At 48.3% G+C, this 14,000-nt stretch overlaps 2 protein-coding genes across 4 annotated transcripts; both read left to right on the top strand.

Annotated features, from left to right (window-relative positions):
- Positions 1–32: 32 nt before the first annotated feature.
- LOC108939873 (40S ribosomal protein S13-like) lies at positions 33–3,991 on the top strand. The gene is made up of 6 exons (XM_018761531.1): positions 33–128; positions 412–460; positions 556–634; positions 1,375–1,544; positions 2,518–2,618; positions 3,919–3,991. Exons 1-6 carry the CDS (start codon positions 106–108, stop codon positions 3,950–3,952), a joined length of 456 nt encoding a protein of 151 aa, XP_018617047.1. The 5' UTR covers positions 33–105; the 3' UTR covers positions 3,953–3,991.
- Positions 3,992–4,979: 988 nt separating this feature from the next.
- Positions 4,980–8,495, top strand: LOC108938946 (protein phosphatase 1 regulatory subunit 15B). Of its 3 annotated transcripts, none has more exons than XM_018759974.2 (3): positions 4,980–5,474; positions 6,107–7,407; positions 8,020–8,495. In XM_018759974.2, the coding sequence occupies exons 1-3, from the start codon at positions 5,309–5,311 to the stop codon at positions 8,251–8,253; spliced, it is 1,701 nt and encodes a 566-aa protein (XP_018615490.2). In that variant the 5' UTR covers positions 4,980–5,308; the 3' UTR covers positions 8,254–8,495. The 3 variants fall into 3 exon arrangements, with proteins under 3 accessions (XP_018615490.2, XP_018615506.2, XP_018615498.2); XM_018759990.2 differs by having other exon boundaries at positions 5,414–5,565; XM_018759982.2 differs by having other exon boundaries at positions 5,414–5,851.
- The last annotated feature ends 5,505 nt before the right edge of the window (positions 8,496–14,000 follow it).

Here is a 14,000-nt window from a genome sequence, read left to right as displayed (position 1 = left end):
CCGCTCTCGTTTAACGTCCATGTGATGAGTCTGCGCACAAGTGACTTCCAACGTCATTTCCAGGGGAGCCTCGAGCCAAGCGCTCTCTTCGATTAAAGCGCAATCATGGGCCGTATGCACGCTCCCGGGTAAGATCGCGTTTCATTCCGTGAAATGAGCAGGCTTTAGTTTTGTGTTCACGGATACGTTACGGTGCGATCTGAAAATGAAGCGCAGACGTGCGTGTGCTTTCTGAAGTCAGCGATTCGTTGTAAATACTTAATAATTTCCTCACGCTTGAGTGGAGGGCTGCTTGCGTTTCCCTCAGACACCAGTACATGACTCACCACACCTCACCTCACCGCCTCAGTGAATGGTCCTACGCGGCTACATTGATTCCCGCCTGATGTACCGATAATGTCTCTGTTTCAGAAAGGGTCTCTCCCAGTCCGCGCTGCCCTACAGGCGCAGTGTACCCACGGTAAGTTCGCATGCTCATGTGCACATAACAGCTTTTTTAATTCTTTTCTCCGTTGTGGAATTACACACACTTAACGTCCTGCTTTATATCCGCAGTGGCTGAAACTTACGTCGGATGACGTGAGAGAACAGATCTTCAAGTTGGCCAAGAAAGGTTTGACTCCCTCACAGATCGGTAAGTCCCACAGGAAGGGGCGGGGCTGAGGGACGAGGGAATGGGGACTTGAACCAACAACCTTCAAGTCACACGTCTGTGAGGAGTGATGTGTGATACTCTTTTTTTTTGGGGGGGGGCTTAAACTTTTCTAAACTGACTTTCACTGTTCAGGGGTTTACAATGATTTACCCATTGATGTATAGTTATATACATACATACACACACACAGTACTTGGGTGATTTTTGGGTGGATTCAAACCTGACTGCTTCATGCAGCATTTTGAACTTCTACACTATCTGCTAAATCACAAACACTGTCTGATCTAACAACACACGCATTAAGCACTGATGATGTCACTCCGACTGGTAATGAAACGTTTGCAATCAAAATGCAAAGCTTGGCGAACATCTGAATCAACAACCGGAGCTACGAACACCAACAATCTTCCCTACCATTTTTAACTGTTTGATCCAGTATCGCTTTAGTTTCTTTCTCGTAGACTTTTTGATCAAGACTAATTTTGTTCGGTATAGGCAGCTTTTGCCATTGACTGCCTGGACATGTTTTATCAAGTGTGAAGCCTGGAAAACTTGTGTTCAGTTTTGTTGTTTGATTACTTCCTTAAAATGAACACCTGTCATTCACATTTGAAAGGCATAAATTTGACCCTCAGGTACATCTACGGAAGGCTGAAGGTACTGCTGTCTTTCAGAAGTGGTGGTGTTGTGTACTTAACGGCTTCTGCGGTCTTCTTCAGGTGTAATCCTGAGGGACTCTCATGGTGTCGCCCAGGTGCGCTTTGTCGCAGGCAACAAGATCCTTAGGATCCTCAAGTCCAAGGGCCTGGCGCCAGACCTCCCTGAAGACCTCTACCACCTGATCAAGAAGGCTGTTGCTGTGAGGAAGCATCTGGAAAGGAACAGGAAGGTAATCTATAGTGAAAGAGCAGCATCTATGTGACTTTGATTCTTGTTTCTGTCTGTAGTTTTGAAAGTGTTAGTTTTATTGTCATGTTACAAAAAGATGCCCTCTAATAGACTGGTTTCATGTTCTAGGGTTTCTGCAGTACACCCCTCGCTTCCTCTGATAAACTCCATGTTTCCCTGGTTCTTTATGTGCGTTTGTGATAAAAGACAGATCGTATAGAAGATGGAGAATAGGGTAAACTGGCTTCTCACCTTATCGGGGGCAGAAGTCTTTTCATGACTTGGTTTGTTCATAAACTGCTGTTCAGTGTCAACTTGACTGATTCTTCCCACAAACGTGTAGCGTTTGTCTTGTTTCTGACTGATGAAAAGCAGACACAAGATGTAAACACTAGTGAATTTGTCTTCTCTCACACTTCCGTCTGTTCAGACAGCGATTTACTGCTCTGTAATGGTTGAGTACAGAACCACAAGTCGCCTTTGCTCTGTAGCAACATTCAATAAAGAGAGAATGTTAGATTCATTATTCTTATGCTAAGGGCTGTACACTAGGCCCACTTCCATGAACCCTCAGCACCTTGCATCTCTAGTCCCATCAGCCATTTGTCATCATAAATCTCTAAAAGGCTTAATCTCCTTCCCTACCACTCAGTTCACAAGGTGCCAACATGAGTATTTGGCTGCAGTTAAAGAAACAGGAAATGTTTGCATTTCTGAAAATGTTTTAATGATAATGTAAATATTTAATTACTTCCATGTTAAGGCAGAGTTGTCCTGTTAGCTAGAATGTGATGAAATCATGTAAAATTTTCTTTAATGGAGTACCTTTTCTATGCAATGACAACAGGTAACAACATTGGTCCTACTAGTAAAGTTAGTAGATGTTGTGAGGGGGGGGGGGGGATCTTTGTGTGGCATCATTAGATATCAGAATCTCCTGTCCATCCCTTAAAGAAAACATTTTGTTTGTCCAGGATAAAGATGCCAAATTCCGTCTGATTCTCATCGAGAGCAGGATCCACAGACTGGCCCGTTACTATAAGACCAAGAGAGTACTCCCACCCAACTGGAAGTAGTACGTATTCGGTCCTTGACTGACATGCTGTCCACCCTGGTACTTTTCATGGAGTGCCAGGGAACTGGTGGAAAGTCTTCTCCCTGAGGAAATGTAGCTTGGCCAGCTCTAAGCAATGACATGGCTCACCATCAGACTATATGCCTTGGATACATTTCAGTCTTTTCTCTAGGATGAGCTGAGGTGTATCCAATGCATCAGAGGAACCCAGGAGGAAAACTAGCAGGCCAAACCTGTCCCGTCCCCTTTGTACAATAAATCACATTCCGGCGGCCAGCTGGCTCTTCCCCCAACTCTTAACATTTCAGAGGTCTGTTGCGATTGCTTGTAAACACATCCATGTATTCTCATTGAGGAAATAAGAGAGGAAAGGCTAATGTGTGTCTATTTTCACATGGCAGCCTCAGCAACATTGAAATAGAGAAGGAAAAATGAAAATGAAGCCTGAAGGGTGGGGAATGTGAAAGTACTAAATTGAGATAGTTTTGACTTGGGCAGTATTCTGCAGTATCCTCTTCAGACCATTCAAGGAAAAAAAAATTATATATATATTTTAGGAATTCTATGATGCTTTCAAAGCCCTACCAACATACATGTGGTATCACTTAAAAGCACAGGATGTTCTATATAAGGTGCATTGAGACTCAGCTCTGTAGCATGTACAGTTTGGGAGATGCACTTAAAAACATGTCCTCTAGAGTGGACAGAAATTAATGGCTGGATCTCAAGATGCATCTGGATGAAAATTAAATGTTTACTAGTTCGTCATGCAAAGTTAGCGTGTAGAATATTTTGCTGTAGCTTTGAAATGGTCATAAAGCAAAGCTAAGTGTGTGTGTGCAGCCCTTCCTTGGGCCAGGAATGAATGTCATGGACAGCTTGTGCTTAGTACTTGACAACAAATGACAAACGTGCAGCGATGAGATGTAAAACCCGTTTTAGGTTTCCTGTGTTCGTCACTCGTTTAACTATGCTTATCAGTACATCACATCTGTAGACTATTATGCTGTAAAGATCTGTTTGTTCTCTACATAATGTTGTTATGCCAGTCATGTCAAGGCAGTGTATAAATAGCTGCTAACGTGTTGTGAAGAAAACTGATCCCCCCCCGTAGTCTATATTCTAACTGGGGTAATGCTATACCATGACCACTTTGGCATTAAGCTTCATGGATATTTAAGGCCTAATTACTCTAAATTGAAACACCTATGAATTATTTGTTGGTATGTTTTGTTATACAACTTTTGAGACTTTCCTTTTGTCACGTAATTTTTTTTTTCTCCCCCCCTTCTTTTCACAGTGAATCTTCCACAGCTTCTGCTCTAGTGGCATAAATCCAAGATTTTCAATAAATGTAATTTGATTGAACCCCTTGCTTGCGTTATCTGTTCTTTTTTGTAATATAAATTGTAAACATACTTTGGGAAGGTAATGTGCCCCTGCTCCTAATTACGCAGTGTAGCATTTGGTTACTCAGTACCTGTGAACAGTTAATGAACTATAACTAGTGCTGTAGGGTTTTTGTTTGCTGTTGATTGACCCCGGTGTTCAGGTAGAATTACTTACCACAGGCTTTTTCATTGATCTGGGCTGCTTCTGTTTAATGTTTTGATTTTTATCATCTGCTCTGTGTGCTAATATAGCAGTGTTTAAAGAAGTATTTTGAATTACATTTATTGCTTTACTGTCTGACCAACAAACTGAAAGCCTTAAAAAAAAAAAAAAAATGCCTTGTCAGTTGCTGAAATCTTGACTAATCTTACCCTTTACATAATCTACCTTGTTAATGATTTTTAGTAAATGCAACAAGCTATTCAGTTGTTAACCTATTTCATCTGCAAAGTACTTGTACTTGAGCATCTTACTCAGATACCACAGCATAAAGAGGATTCTGATGAGAAACCTTCAGTCTGTAAGGGGACTGCCTTAACCACCTGCTACTGCATTATTGACCTTACAGTGATATACCAATTTGAGACCAGGGTATTCTCACTGTATTACAATTGAGGGTAAGTACCTTGATCAAGAGAAGGACTCAAACCCAGCAACTGTCTGAGTCGATGACTAACCACTATGCCCCCTGCTGGCCCTTGTCAACAGTGCCTGTTTGGTCTCACATTCTAATCTAGGCAGTTGTATCTATTTATGTGGTCATATTTGTTTGTCTCTATTTTTTCGAACTGAGGCAGTCATGCAGTATTTGGGGGTACAAATACTTCAGAGAAGCCTGTGACGTTCATATCCATATCGAAACCCTTTGCGTTTTTTCCTCTGGAATTTACGGGTCGTTTCGAACGTCACGGAACGACAGGAGGGAGGCGTTTCGAGGGCGGGGCCCAGATTTGAGTGGCAGCGTCTTGCGCCAATCAGCTGCGGTTGATGCAGTTTAAGCAGAGCCGCTGACAAAGAGCAGGATCATTGGCGCTCAGTGTGGTCGCCGCGGACGCTTATTTCCCAGAAAGGAAAGGGAGCGACTGTGCTTCGACAACATGGAGTCCCTCAGTGTGTCCCACGGACTCTGAATCTTCACCATGGACGTCAGCTTCCCACACAACAGCTCGAAGGTACCGGATAGTCCTAAGAGACCGTGTGTCAAAAAAAGGAGGGAGGACATCTGTTTGAACCCGAGGCGGTGACGACAACCCCCCGCGTGTTCAGTTTTGCCGCTTGAAATTCTGTCCGTGGACACGATGGACTCCGTGATGGGTCCTCTGAAGGAAGGGTCCGAGAAGAGCTCCGTGGAGTGCTCGGCCGGCCCAGGGCTGCTGCTTGTACCCTGGACCCGACACATCCTGGCCGTGCTGTGGGAGCAGGTCCGACTGCTCGCGCATGTCATCTACTACAGCTTCCTGGCAGGTAATGGAGCACTTTTACACTCGCGTGTTTAAACAAACGGGGCGACGGCGGGGAAGTTGCCTGGACTCGCTGTCTGCTGTCCATGAGTGAGGTACCTATCAGCACAGTACAATTAGTAAAAAAAAAAAAAAAAAAGTAATAAAGTGGGTGAAATATACTGTGAATTGCTTTTTAATTAGTCGAGCAACAAAAATATGAAGGTTTAAGGCCGGCTATGTTTGAACGGAAGCGCTGGGTTTTGCGCCTGGTTTCCGTTTCGGCGCAACAGGCTGTTGAGTTGGACACACGGAATGGCTACAGACAGAGTAACTGACAGTCAGTACACACACTGTTAGCGAGTAACTGCTTCCACATACACACCGACCGAGTGTCACGCGGTAAGGACCGCCTGCCGCGCCGCAGTGTGAAACCGTAAAGGCAGCGCTAAAACTCACGTTGAAAGCGCAAAGCGCGCACGTCAGGGAGCCGTAACCGCGGCACGTGCTCGGCGGTAGCGCGCGCCAGTTTCTGCTCGTTTCTCCTGAACTGTAGCTTTAATTATTGTACTAACAGCTGTAACTCTCTAATCGCGTTGTTTCTGTCCTGTCTTGCGTGTGTGTCTCCCCCCCCCCCCAAACATTTTCTCGCTGCAGTTTTCCAGATGTTCCGCCTCGAGGTGCACCTGAGAATCACGGATGAGACGGGTCGTCACGTGCAGCACGTGAGCGCGGCGGGAAACGCGGCCGAGACTTTCATCCTCTCCTCTTTGTTCGATGGCGGCGGAGGAGGAGGCGGCGGTGGGGGAGTGATCGCCACCCGCACGACCCCCCTGGCCTCGTGCGGAGTGGAGTCCCGGGCTGGGGCCCTTTTCTCGACCTTGCGGGGGGACGAGCTGTGCTGCAGTCTGGTGGACGACTTTGTCCTGCGAGCGGCGGAGTGTCTCTCGGAGCCCGGGGGCCAGCTGTGCTTGGGAGAGTGTCCCAGCTGGACATCGGGGGACAGTGGGAACTGGGATGTGCTGCTGCCTGGAGACCCGGTTGAGGCTTGTCACGGGAAGGATGCCTCTGAGGATGCACCCGGGAGCGAGACGCCTGTGGACTCTTTTTGGGATGATGATGATGATGATGATGGTGAGGTTCCTGCCAGTGAGGACAACCAGGCATTGTGGGAGTCCTTCACAAAGTCCAGTGACCCCTACAATCCCTTTAACTTCTCAGCCTGCATCTCGAGCTGCTCCCCACGGGGGACCAAAAAGGAGGACAGTGGCAGAGGATGGAGTTTAGATGTGGAGAGCAAGGGCGCCAAGCACCATTCTCACAACAGAGCAGCAGAGACGCGCTGCCTGGACATTGGCTGGGACAGCGAGAGCGACTGGGAGAGTTCCAGCGACTGGGAGGGTTCCAGCAGCTCGGATGCCGAGGGAGACACCGAGAACGAGAAACTGTGGGAGCTCTTTGTCCGTCCAGCAGACCCCTACAACCCCATGAACTTTACGGCGTGTGCCTCCAGCTCTGGCCCCAGGAGGACTGACCCTGTGGGAGGGGTTCCTTTGCAGGGTCAGGCAACTAGGGACCTCGTGGATGGCCCGGCCAATAGCGAAGCGGACAAAGACGATGGGGAGGGGACGGACGGCGACGAACACCGCCGTTCGGATGATGACGAGCTGTGGAACTCGTTCTCCCAGAGCTCAGACCCTTACCACCCGCTTTGTTTCCGCGCTTGTCTCCGAAGCTCCCCTACGCGTCGGGACGCAGTAGGTCCTGGCGCTGAGGCACGGAGCTTACAGAGGGTTGTGAGGTCAAAGCCATCTTTGCCAAAGAGACAATTTAAACATCGCTGTCCCCAGCGGTGCCCTGACAGTCCTCAGATTGTCCCCTGGAGAAAGAGAAAGACAAAACCAGGGCACACACCTGCTGTAAATGTCCAGAAAGAGAGAGAGCCAATTCTCCCCAAGGTTAATGGAGTTTATTCTGATGTTTTTTCCAGTGTTTACTGTAGTTCTTACTCATGAAACTCCCTAGTTGTAGGAGAGGGTCCCTATAATCAGCTTAACTTGGTGTCAGGTAAATGGATAAATAAGACAGCCGTGAGGTATGAAGATAAATTTATCAAGCCATATTTATAAAACGGTGCTTGCGCGCTCTGCGCGTTGTTAGCCGTCAACCCCCTCAGAATGTTTTTCAAGGGTAGCAGAATGTTAAAATGCATGCGTGCAGTACGTGTCAGCTGCCCTCAGCCTTTATTTATGGATGATAAGCAACAACAGAGTGTGTCGTGAGCCCAACAGTTGACATGTGGTGCGTGTGAGTCATCACACCGGCTCTGACTAGGGTGTATTGCACAGCGCTTGCATGGTTTGCGTTGTCAGCACTGTCATGATGGTACCAGAACTAGTGTTTTTTTTGGGGGGGGTGGTGAAGGCACTGCTGTTGCTGCAGCCTGGCGACGCGAAGGGAAGATCTGTTGTTCGTGCTTTACTGCCCAGCGCCGTGTCTGAGATCACGGTTGTGTGATGGAGAAGGTGTCTTTGGCATCGCTTGTCTGAACAATCCTATTTGCGTTCCAGGTTCGGTTCTCCCCAGTTGTCGAGGTCCACGTCATGCGGTCGTGGTCATTCGCTCTGCAGGCCTCCCGAAGGGGGCCGTGGGAGGAGATGGCCCGTGACCGCGACCGTTTCAAGAGGAGGATCGCGGAGACGGAGCAGGCCATTGGTTACTGCCTCCTGCCGTCGCACAGGGAGAAGATCTTGGCCCGGCTCCGTGAGGCTGAGGAGTCCCCCCATGCCGTGGTCAAGTCCTGATCTTGAAAGTGAACTTTTTTCCACCTAAAAGACATTCAGTAGAACTAATCCTTATGGACTAAAGGTCATCAGCATCATCTGGAGTCCAGAACTCATGGAACAAAACACCACCACTTTGCGAAGACCTCATTTATCTCAAAACCATTGCACTGATGTTTTACCTTATTTATTTGTAAATATGTTGCATACTTTTATACGCCTTTTGCATTTAGAATGTATATTAAAATCATGTCAAGCTTCTATTTTTTTTAATAATGTGATATTTTTGAAAATTTTAATTTAAAAGAATAATATGTCTTTGTCTTGGAGAGCTATGGCACTTTAATCGCCGCAGTTAGACGGAGGGGACAAACTGCTCGGATAAGATAGGAACTCCCACTTGTTAATTAATAAAGACCTTTTTCCCCAGATGTGAGCGCTGCAAGTTGCTGTTTGGCTGACTTTTTTTTTTTTTTTTTTTTTTTGCATGAGAATAATTAACAATTGAAAACAAGAGCTGTAGCTCTAATCTCCCTACAACTTTTTACATGCTCAGGACACTTGCTGAGCATGCAGCAATCTAATCGGCCACGAAAGAGGATGGAGCGACGAGGCGGTGAGGGGTCGTGGGCAGCCTTAGTCACAGGCATGCGTGACGAGGAGTTTGGTCTCGATGCTGTGGAACACGGTGACCTCAGAGGGCCAAAGTTCATTTCCAGCTAGTACATCAGAGTCACCTTATTCCTGGAAGCCAGGGCCAAACTGTCACGTTCCTCTGCTGCTCTGCTTCTGAGTCACTCCTTATCACCAGGGCTTTAACTTAGCAGTGACAAGTCCTGGTGAGGTAAAACAGGATTTCTCACATCCGGGGGTACAATTAATATCCACGGAGTGATTACACGCTTTACTTTTACATCTCCATCACATCTTCCCTGATTTACATAGTTATATTTCTGTAACTCTCATGTTCCACCGTGTAACACTGCTTCTTTGCATGTGTCTTTCCGTTTCGGTTTTCGTCCCAGTACGCGGCAGGAGCCGGTACCTCTGTTTATTCACGTCAACAGGTGCTCGTGCGATGTTGTGTAGAGACACGGAGAGAAGAAAACAGAGCGCCGCGGCGGCCCTGGTTGATTGGCTGCGCGGGCGCTCCCGTGTCTCTCTTCCTTCGCCGTCCACATTTCCACGCCAGGCAGCTGGTTGCATCTCCCAGAGTCCCAGCGCTCACCGTGTTGTGCCAGAAAAGGGTTAAAAAAAACAAGGCATGATGAAATGTTCTCCTTGGAGGAGAAATCAATTAGCATCCCCCCAGGAGACACGGCACGCCGCACGGTGCAAAGGTGAGCAAGCGCTGACCCGAGTTACGGCGGCGCACGCGGGACAACGGGGTTGTCAAGGTGACCGGGGACTCGCACAGAGCCCAGGTTTGTATGACGCATTCTGGTCAGTGGGGGGCCGCAGCAGGGCCGGAAAAACTGAGGCCGTGCGTTTTTGGGATGACATAATCATTGTTTTTATTATCGTACTCCTCCGCTTCAGGTGTGTCCTCACACCATGTGGTAGAAGAGTCTGAAATGGGAATGCGTTTCACTCGACTTTGTCCTAGCAGGAGGGCCCGGCCCCCAGCGGCCCCGGTCTCCCGGCAACGTGGCAGCGACTCCGCGAAAGGATTACGGGAGATTGCAGCAGGGCCTTGCAGTCAGGGGCCGGTCAGGTGCGCTCCGGAGCGCGAGGGCAGGAGAGCGGTCTCGTGTGGGGCAATTATGCCGGCTGCGGTGCGTGATGCAATCAGGGAGTCGGTATTGTGTCTGAGGTGCAGGCGGAGCCTGTCGTCTTTGACCCACCCCCCGCAGCCCCCTCCTCAAAGGCGAGAGGACTCGTTGAAAGGCTCGAGTGGAGCTGATGCAATACGGCCACAGACATGGTAAATACGCGCAATGTGCCACATACGCAATTCCCAGCTCGTAACATCACGGCTCGATCGAATTTCCTCTTTGTTTGCTGCAGTAATTTGAATACGATATACAACGTGTCTGTTACGCCGCTGCTCGGTCGAACGCGGCAATTCGGTGACATCCTTTGGACCGACAGCATGCGGCGTAGTGAACTTGTTGCACGTCTCTTCGCGAGACGTTTGCTGCAAGGTCAGCGTTTCCATATGTAAATTAAGCCGGTTTGCCTTTTCGTAAATGCAGATCGTGACACGTTAAGGTCATTTACTTTGATCTCAGACCCATTTCTTTCAAGTTGTTAGCCGGTACATTCAGGAGATACCACTGCGTGTCATCGCTGAGACCTTCTGGGTCATCGAAGAGTTGGGTGGTAGTTGTTCGATGTAGGATGGAGTCAAAGCATGACACCGGATTGACCGAACCGTTTGCATGTGTGTGTGCACGCACGTGCAATGAACAGAAGTGTTGATGAACCGCTATGAAGTGGTACGAGTAAAACCCTCCACAAGGGTTGTGCGGCAGTCCAGCGTTTCTGTGACTTGCCGGTTGTTACAACACCCATCGCTCTCCGCAGGCCTCCTGTACCTCGCAATGTGACCACCGCACCAGCAGAGGGCGCTATTCATTTAACAATTTTGACAGCCTGTTCCTAGAACAACAGTCCGCTGCGGGACAATAAATATAAAAAGCAGTGAAAGCGAAGCAATAAGCAACATCACATTGAACTAAAACAAAAAGATTTATTTTGGCATTTTGTCTCTTTAGTCCAAGGCTGCTGGAGGGGTGTAACAACTTGTCAGGTTTTGAGGGATCGGAAAGATGGTGGAAGTTAAGGCTCGGCCGTCTAAGAAATATAGTTGACAAAATCGAGCTACCAGGTAGTATAACGGTTAGGGTGTTGGTTAGCGATCAAAGGAACCAGGTTCGAATCCCCTCTCCTGGTTTTGTACCCTTCATCAAGTTACTGAATTGCTACAGTAAAATGTACCTCTCCGTATGGACTGCTAAATCTTAAGTGATAACTGTAACAATAACATTAAAATAACTTAATGTTTAACAATAACAGATTGAGGTTCTTAATACTATCATGTCTGTCAACGCTGGGAAATCATGGAACACGAGGCTCAGTAGCTCAATGTGCCTGTTATAAGAACCCTTTATATTCACTGTCTTTAATTATGCAGACGTCCTGTCTGTGGGCAAGACAGATGGGGCTACTTGAGCCCTCCGTGGCCATACATGACCACACACGCACACACACACGTTGACTGAAACCGCTAGTCCCGAGCAGGGTCACGGCAACCCGGTGCCTAACCCGCCAACACGGGGCGTAAGGCCGGAGGGGGAGGGGACACACCCAGGACGGGACGCCAGTCCGTCGCAAGGCACCCCAAGGAGGACTCGAACCCCAGACCCACCAGAGAGCAGGACCCTGGCCAAACCCTTTGTGTCACCACATGCCTCCATGTCTGTACATGACCAGACTGGTTTAAGTGGTCACTTAGAGTCCTCATAAAATACAGAGATGATTGTACTGTATAAATGCTATCTGCATTTTTTGGGACTCTATTTTTTTCTGCACACAAAGCCATGCATCCGTCTCTCTCTCGCTCTTTTTGTCAGCGCTGGGTGTCTAGTTCAGAATGAGCTCTCTTTGTGTGTGTGTGTGTGTGTGTGTGTGTGTGCTCACTGGGAGGCAGATGCTCATCCCACACCTTGCAGTAATTTTGCTGTACTGCTGGAGTATCTGGTGAACTGGGACATCTCATTCGCCCTGCATTTGTATAACCAAATGAAACAGAGGTACTGCAAGGAGTGTGTGTGTGTGTGTGTGTGTGTGTGTGTGTGTGAGAGACCCACCGTCACAGCCTGCACATAATGGAGTAGAAGACCTCTGCAGGCTTTGCCGCTTCTCAGGATGCTGGGTTGCACCGCCTGGTCTGTGTGATTAGAGAGATGCTGAGGTGGGGAGGAGTATCTGCTCCAGTGCAGCCTCCCCTGCGGGCATCTCCCGGGGCGCAGCGGTTCGAGTTGGGTCACCTTGCAGTTCCTCGAGACCCCTGAGGCATGACGGAGAGCCAGAAGGTCAGCCAAGCGCGCGGGATCTCAGCAGGTGTCCGTCTGATTGTTCAGCTCCCCCGTGTCCCCGCCTTGGACTTTGACCCAAAGCAGCTCCATGTACTGTGTGCTCCGCTGACAACACACACTGTGTCGCTATTCCAAACATGGGACTCTGTCCCCGTGTCCCAGCAGCCAACTTTTATATACGTAGCTGGACCCAGTGATACATGACCCTCCTCGATAATTTCAACGGAATGTGCCTTTGTGTCATCGCCTGCATCTCTGACTGATCTCGTGCCCACCTGAGCCTCACTGAGGGATGATGAGCAGCGCAGCAGCAGTGAGAAGTCCACCTAGACAACCCGGACAGGAGAGCGAAAGCAAACCAACACACATCATCTGTGGGCAGTGCTGCAGAAGGGCTGGGGAGACATGGTGTCCATTCCCCCATCACACATTGTCAGCCGAAGGCTGGTCCTTGTCGATGATGTCGATCATTGAAATGTCAGATTCAGTGAAAAGGATTCAGATCAGAGGTGTTCAGGTTTTCTATGGGATCTCAACAGTGGGGTTATTGACAAGAGGAGCCTACAGTGCTGAACCACCTTGGGTTTCCAATTGGAAATGGAGTGGAAATAAGGTAAAATGGAATCCATGTTTCACACACGCAAACTGAAGCCACTCATCTCGAGTGGGGTTGCGGCGAGCTGGAGCCTAACCCAGCAACACAGGGTGCAAGGCTGGAGGGGGAGGGGACACACCCAGGACAGGGCACCAGTCCACCGCAAGGCACCCCAAGCAGGACTCGAACCCCATCCCTACTGGAAAGCAGGCACAGGCCAAACCCGCTGTGCCACCCTGCCCCTTGGAATCCATGTTTTCCTATATATAATATTTTGGTCTCCAGGGCAGTAAGAAACTGAGGGAGTGAAACACACACACCCACACCCCCTAAACCACTTGTCCCATACAGGGTCATGGGGAACTAGAGCCTAACCCAGCAACTCAGGGCATTAGGCTGGAGGGGACACACCCAGGACAGGACACCAGTCCATTGCAAGGCACACCAAGCAGGACTTGAACCCCAGACCCACCAGAGAGCAGGACCTGGTTCAACCCACTGCGCCACCATGCCACCACACCCCTCAGCAGTGAAACTGAAGTTCACTTATTTCTGGTTTTCTATAGCATGGTATTTATTTGAAGCAGCACAGTCACAGCAGTAAATCTGATGCCTCACCATATCGGATCTCTGTGTTTGGGTGTGGGTTTGAATCTGAGACCCTTTTCTGCATAAAGTGTTTCAATGTTAGGCTCATGCTTACAATTCAAAGACATGGGGAAAACGGCCATGCTAAAGGACTTCTGTACCCTCCCTTACCACGAAAACCATGTGAGTGATCACCACAAGTCAAATTCGACTTGAAGGCACTAACCCCACCTATTCCCACTCCTCTTATAGTACCCTTGACTAAGGTACTTATACCAAAATGATACAGTAAAAATTACCCAGCTGTACAAATGGGTAGATCAGTGTAACACGGTTAAGTTACCTTGGGGAAAAGCGTGAGATAATGAATAACAAACAGCTGAAGTTAGACCCCAATACAAAGCGCTTACCCTAAATTACTCCAGTAAAATTACTCAGATGTAGAAATGGGTAAATCATTGTAAGCAGCTTAACATTGTAAATCTCTTTGGAGAAAAGCATCAGCTAAACGAATACATCTATATGTAAGCGTAACTGTCGTAGAG

Source organism: Scleropages formosus, chromosome 2 (genome assembly GCF_900964775.1).
Source record: "Scleropages formosus chromosome 2, fSclFor1.1, whole genome shotgun sequence".
NCBI classification, from domain to species: Eukaryota; Metazoa; Chordata; class Actinopteri; order Osteoglossiformes; family Osteoglossidae; genus Scleropages; species Scleropages formosus.
This window is presented reverse-complemented; position numbering and strand designations above follow the sequence as displayed.

Excerpts from the sequence above, each read along its gene's own strand:
- LOC108939873 (XM_018761531.1), top strand. The coding sequence starts at position 106 with ATGGGCCGTATGCACGCTCCCGG. Across the intron at positions 635-1,374 it reads TTTGACTCCCTCACAGATCG|GTGTAATCCTGAGGGACTCT; the intron begins GTAAGTCCCACA and ends GGTCTTCTTCAG. Across the intron at positions 2,619-3,918 it reads CTCCCACCCAACTGGAAGTA|TGAATCTTCCACAGCTTCTG; the intron begins GTACGTATTCGG and ends TTCTTTTCACAG.
- LOC108938946 (XM_018759974.2), top strand. The coding sequence starts at position 5,309 with ATGGACTCCGTGATGGGTCCTCTGAAGGAAGGGTCCGAGAAGAGCTCC. Across the intron at positions 5,475-6,106 it reads CTACTACAGCTTCCTGGCAG|TTTTCCAGATGTTCCGCCTC; the intron begins GTAATGGAGCAC and ends TTCTCGCTGCAG. Across the intron at positions 7,408-8,019 it reads GAGAGCCAATTCTCCCCAAG|GTTCGGTTCTCCCCAGTTGT; the intron begins GTTAATGGAGTT and ends TTTGCGTTCCAG.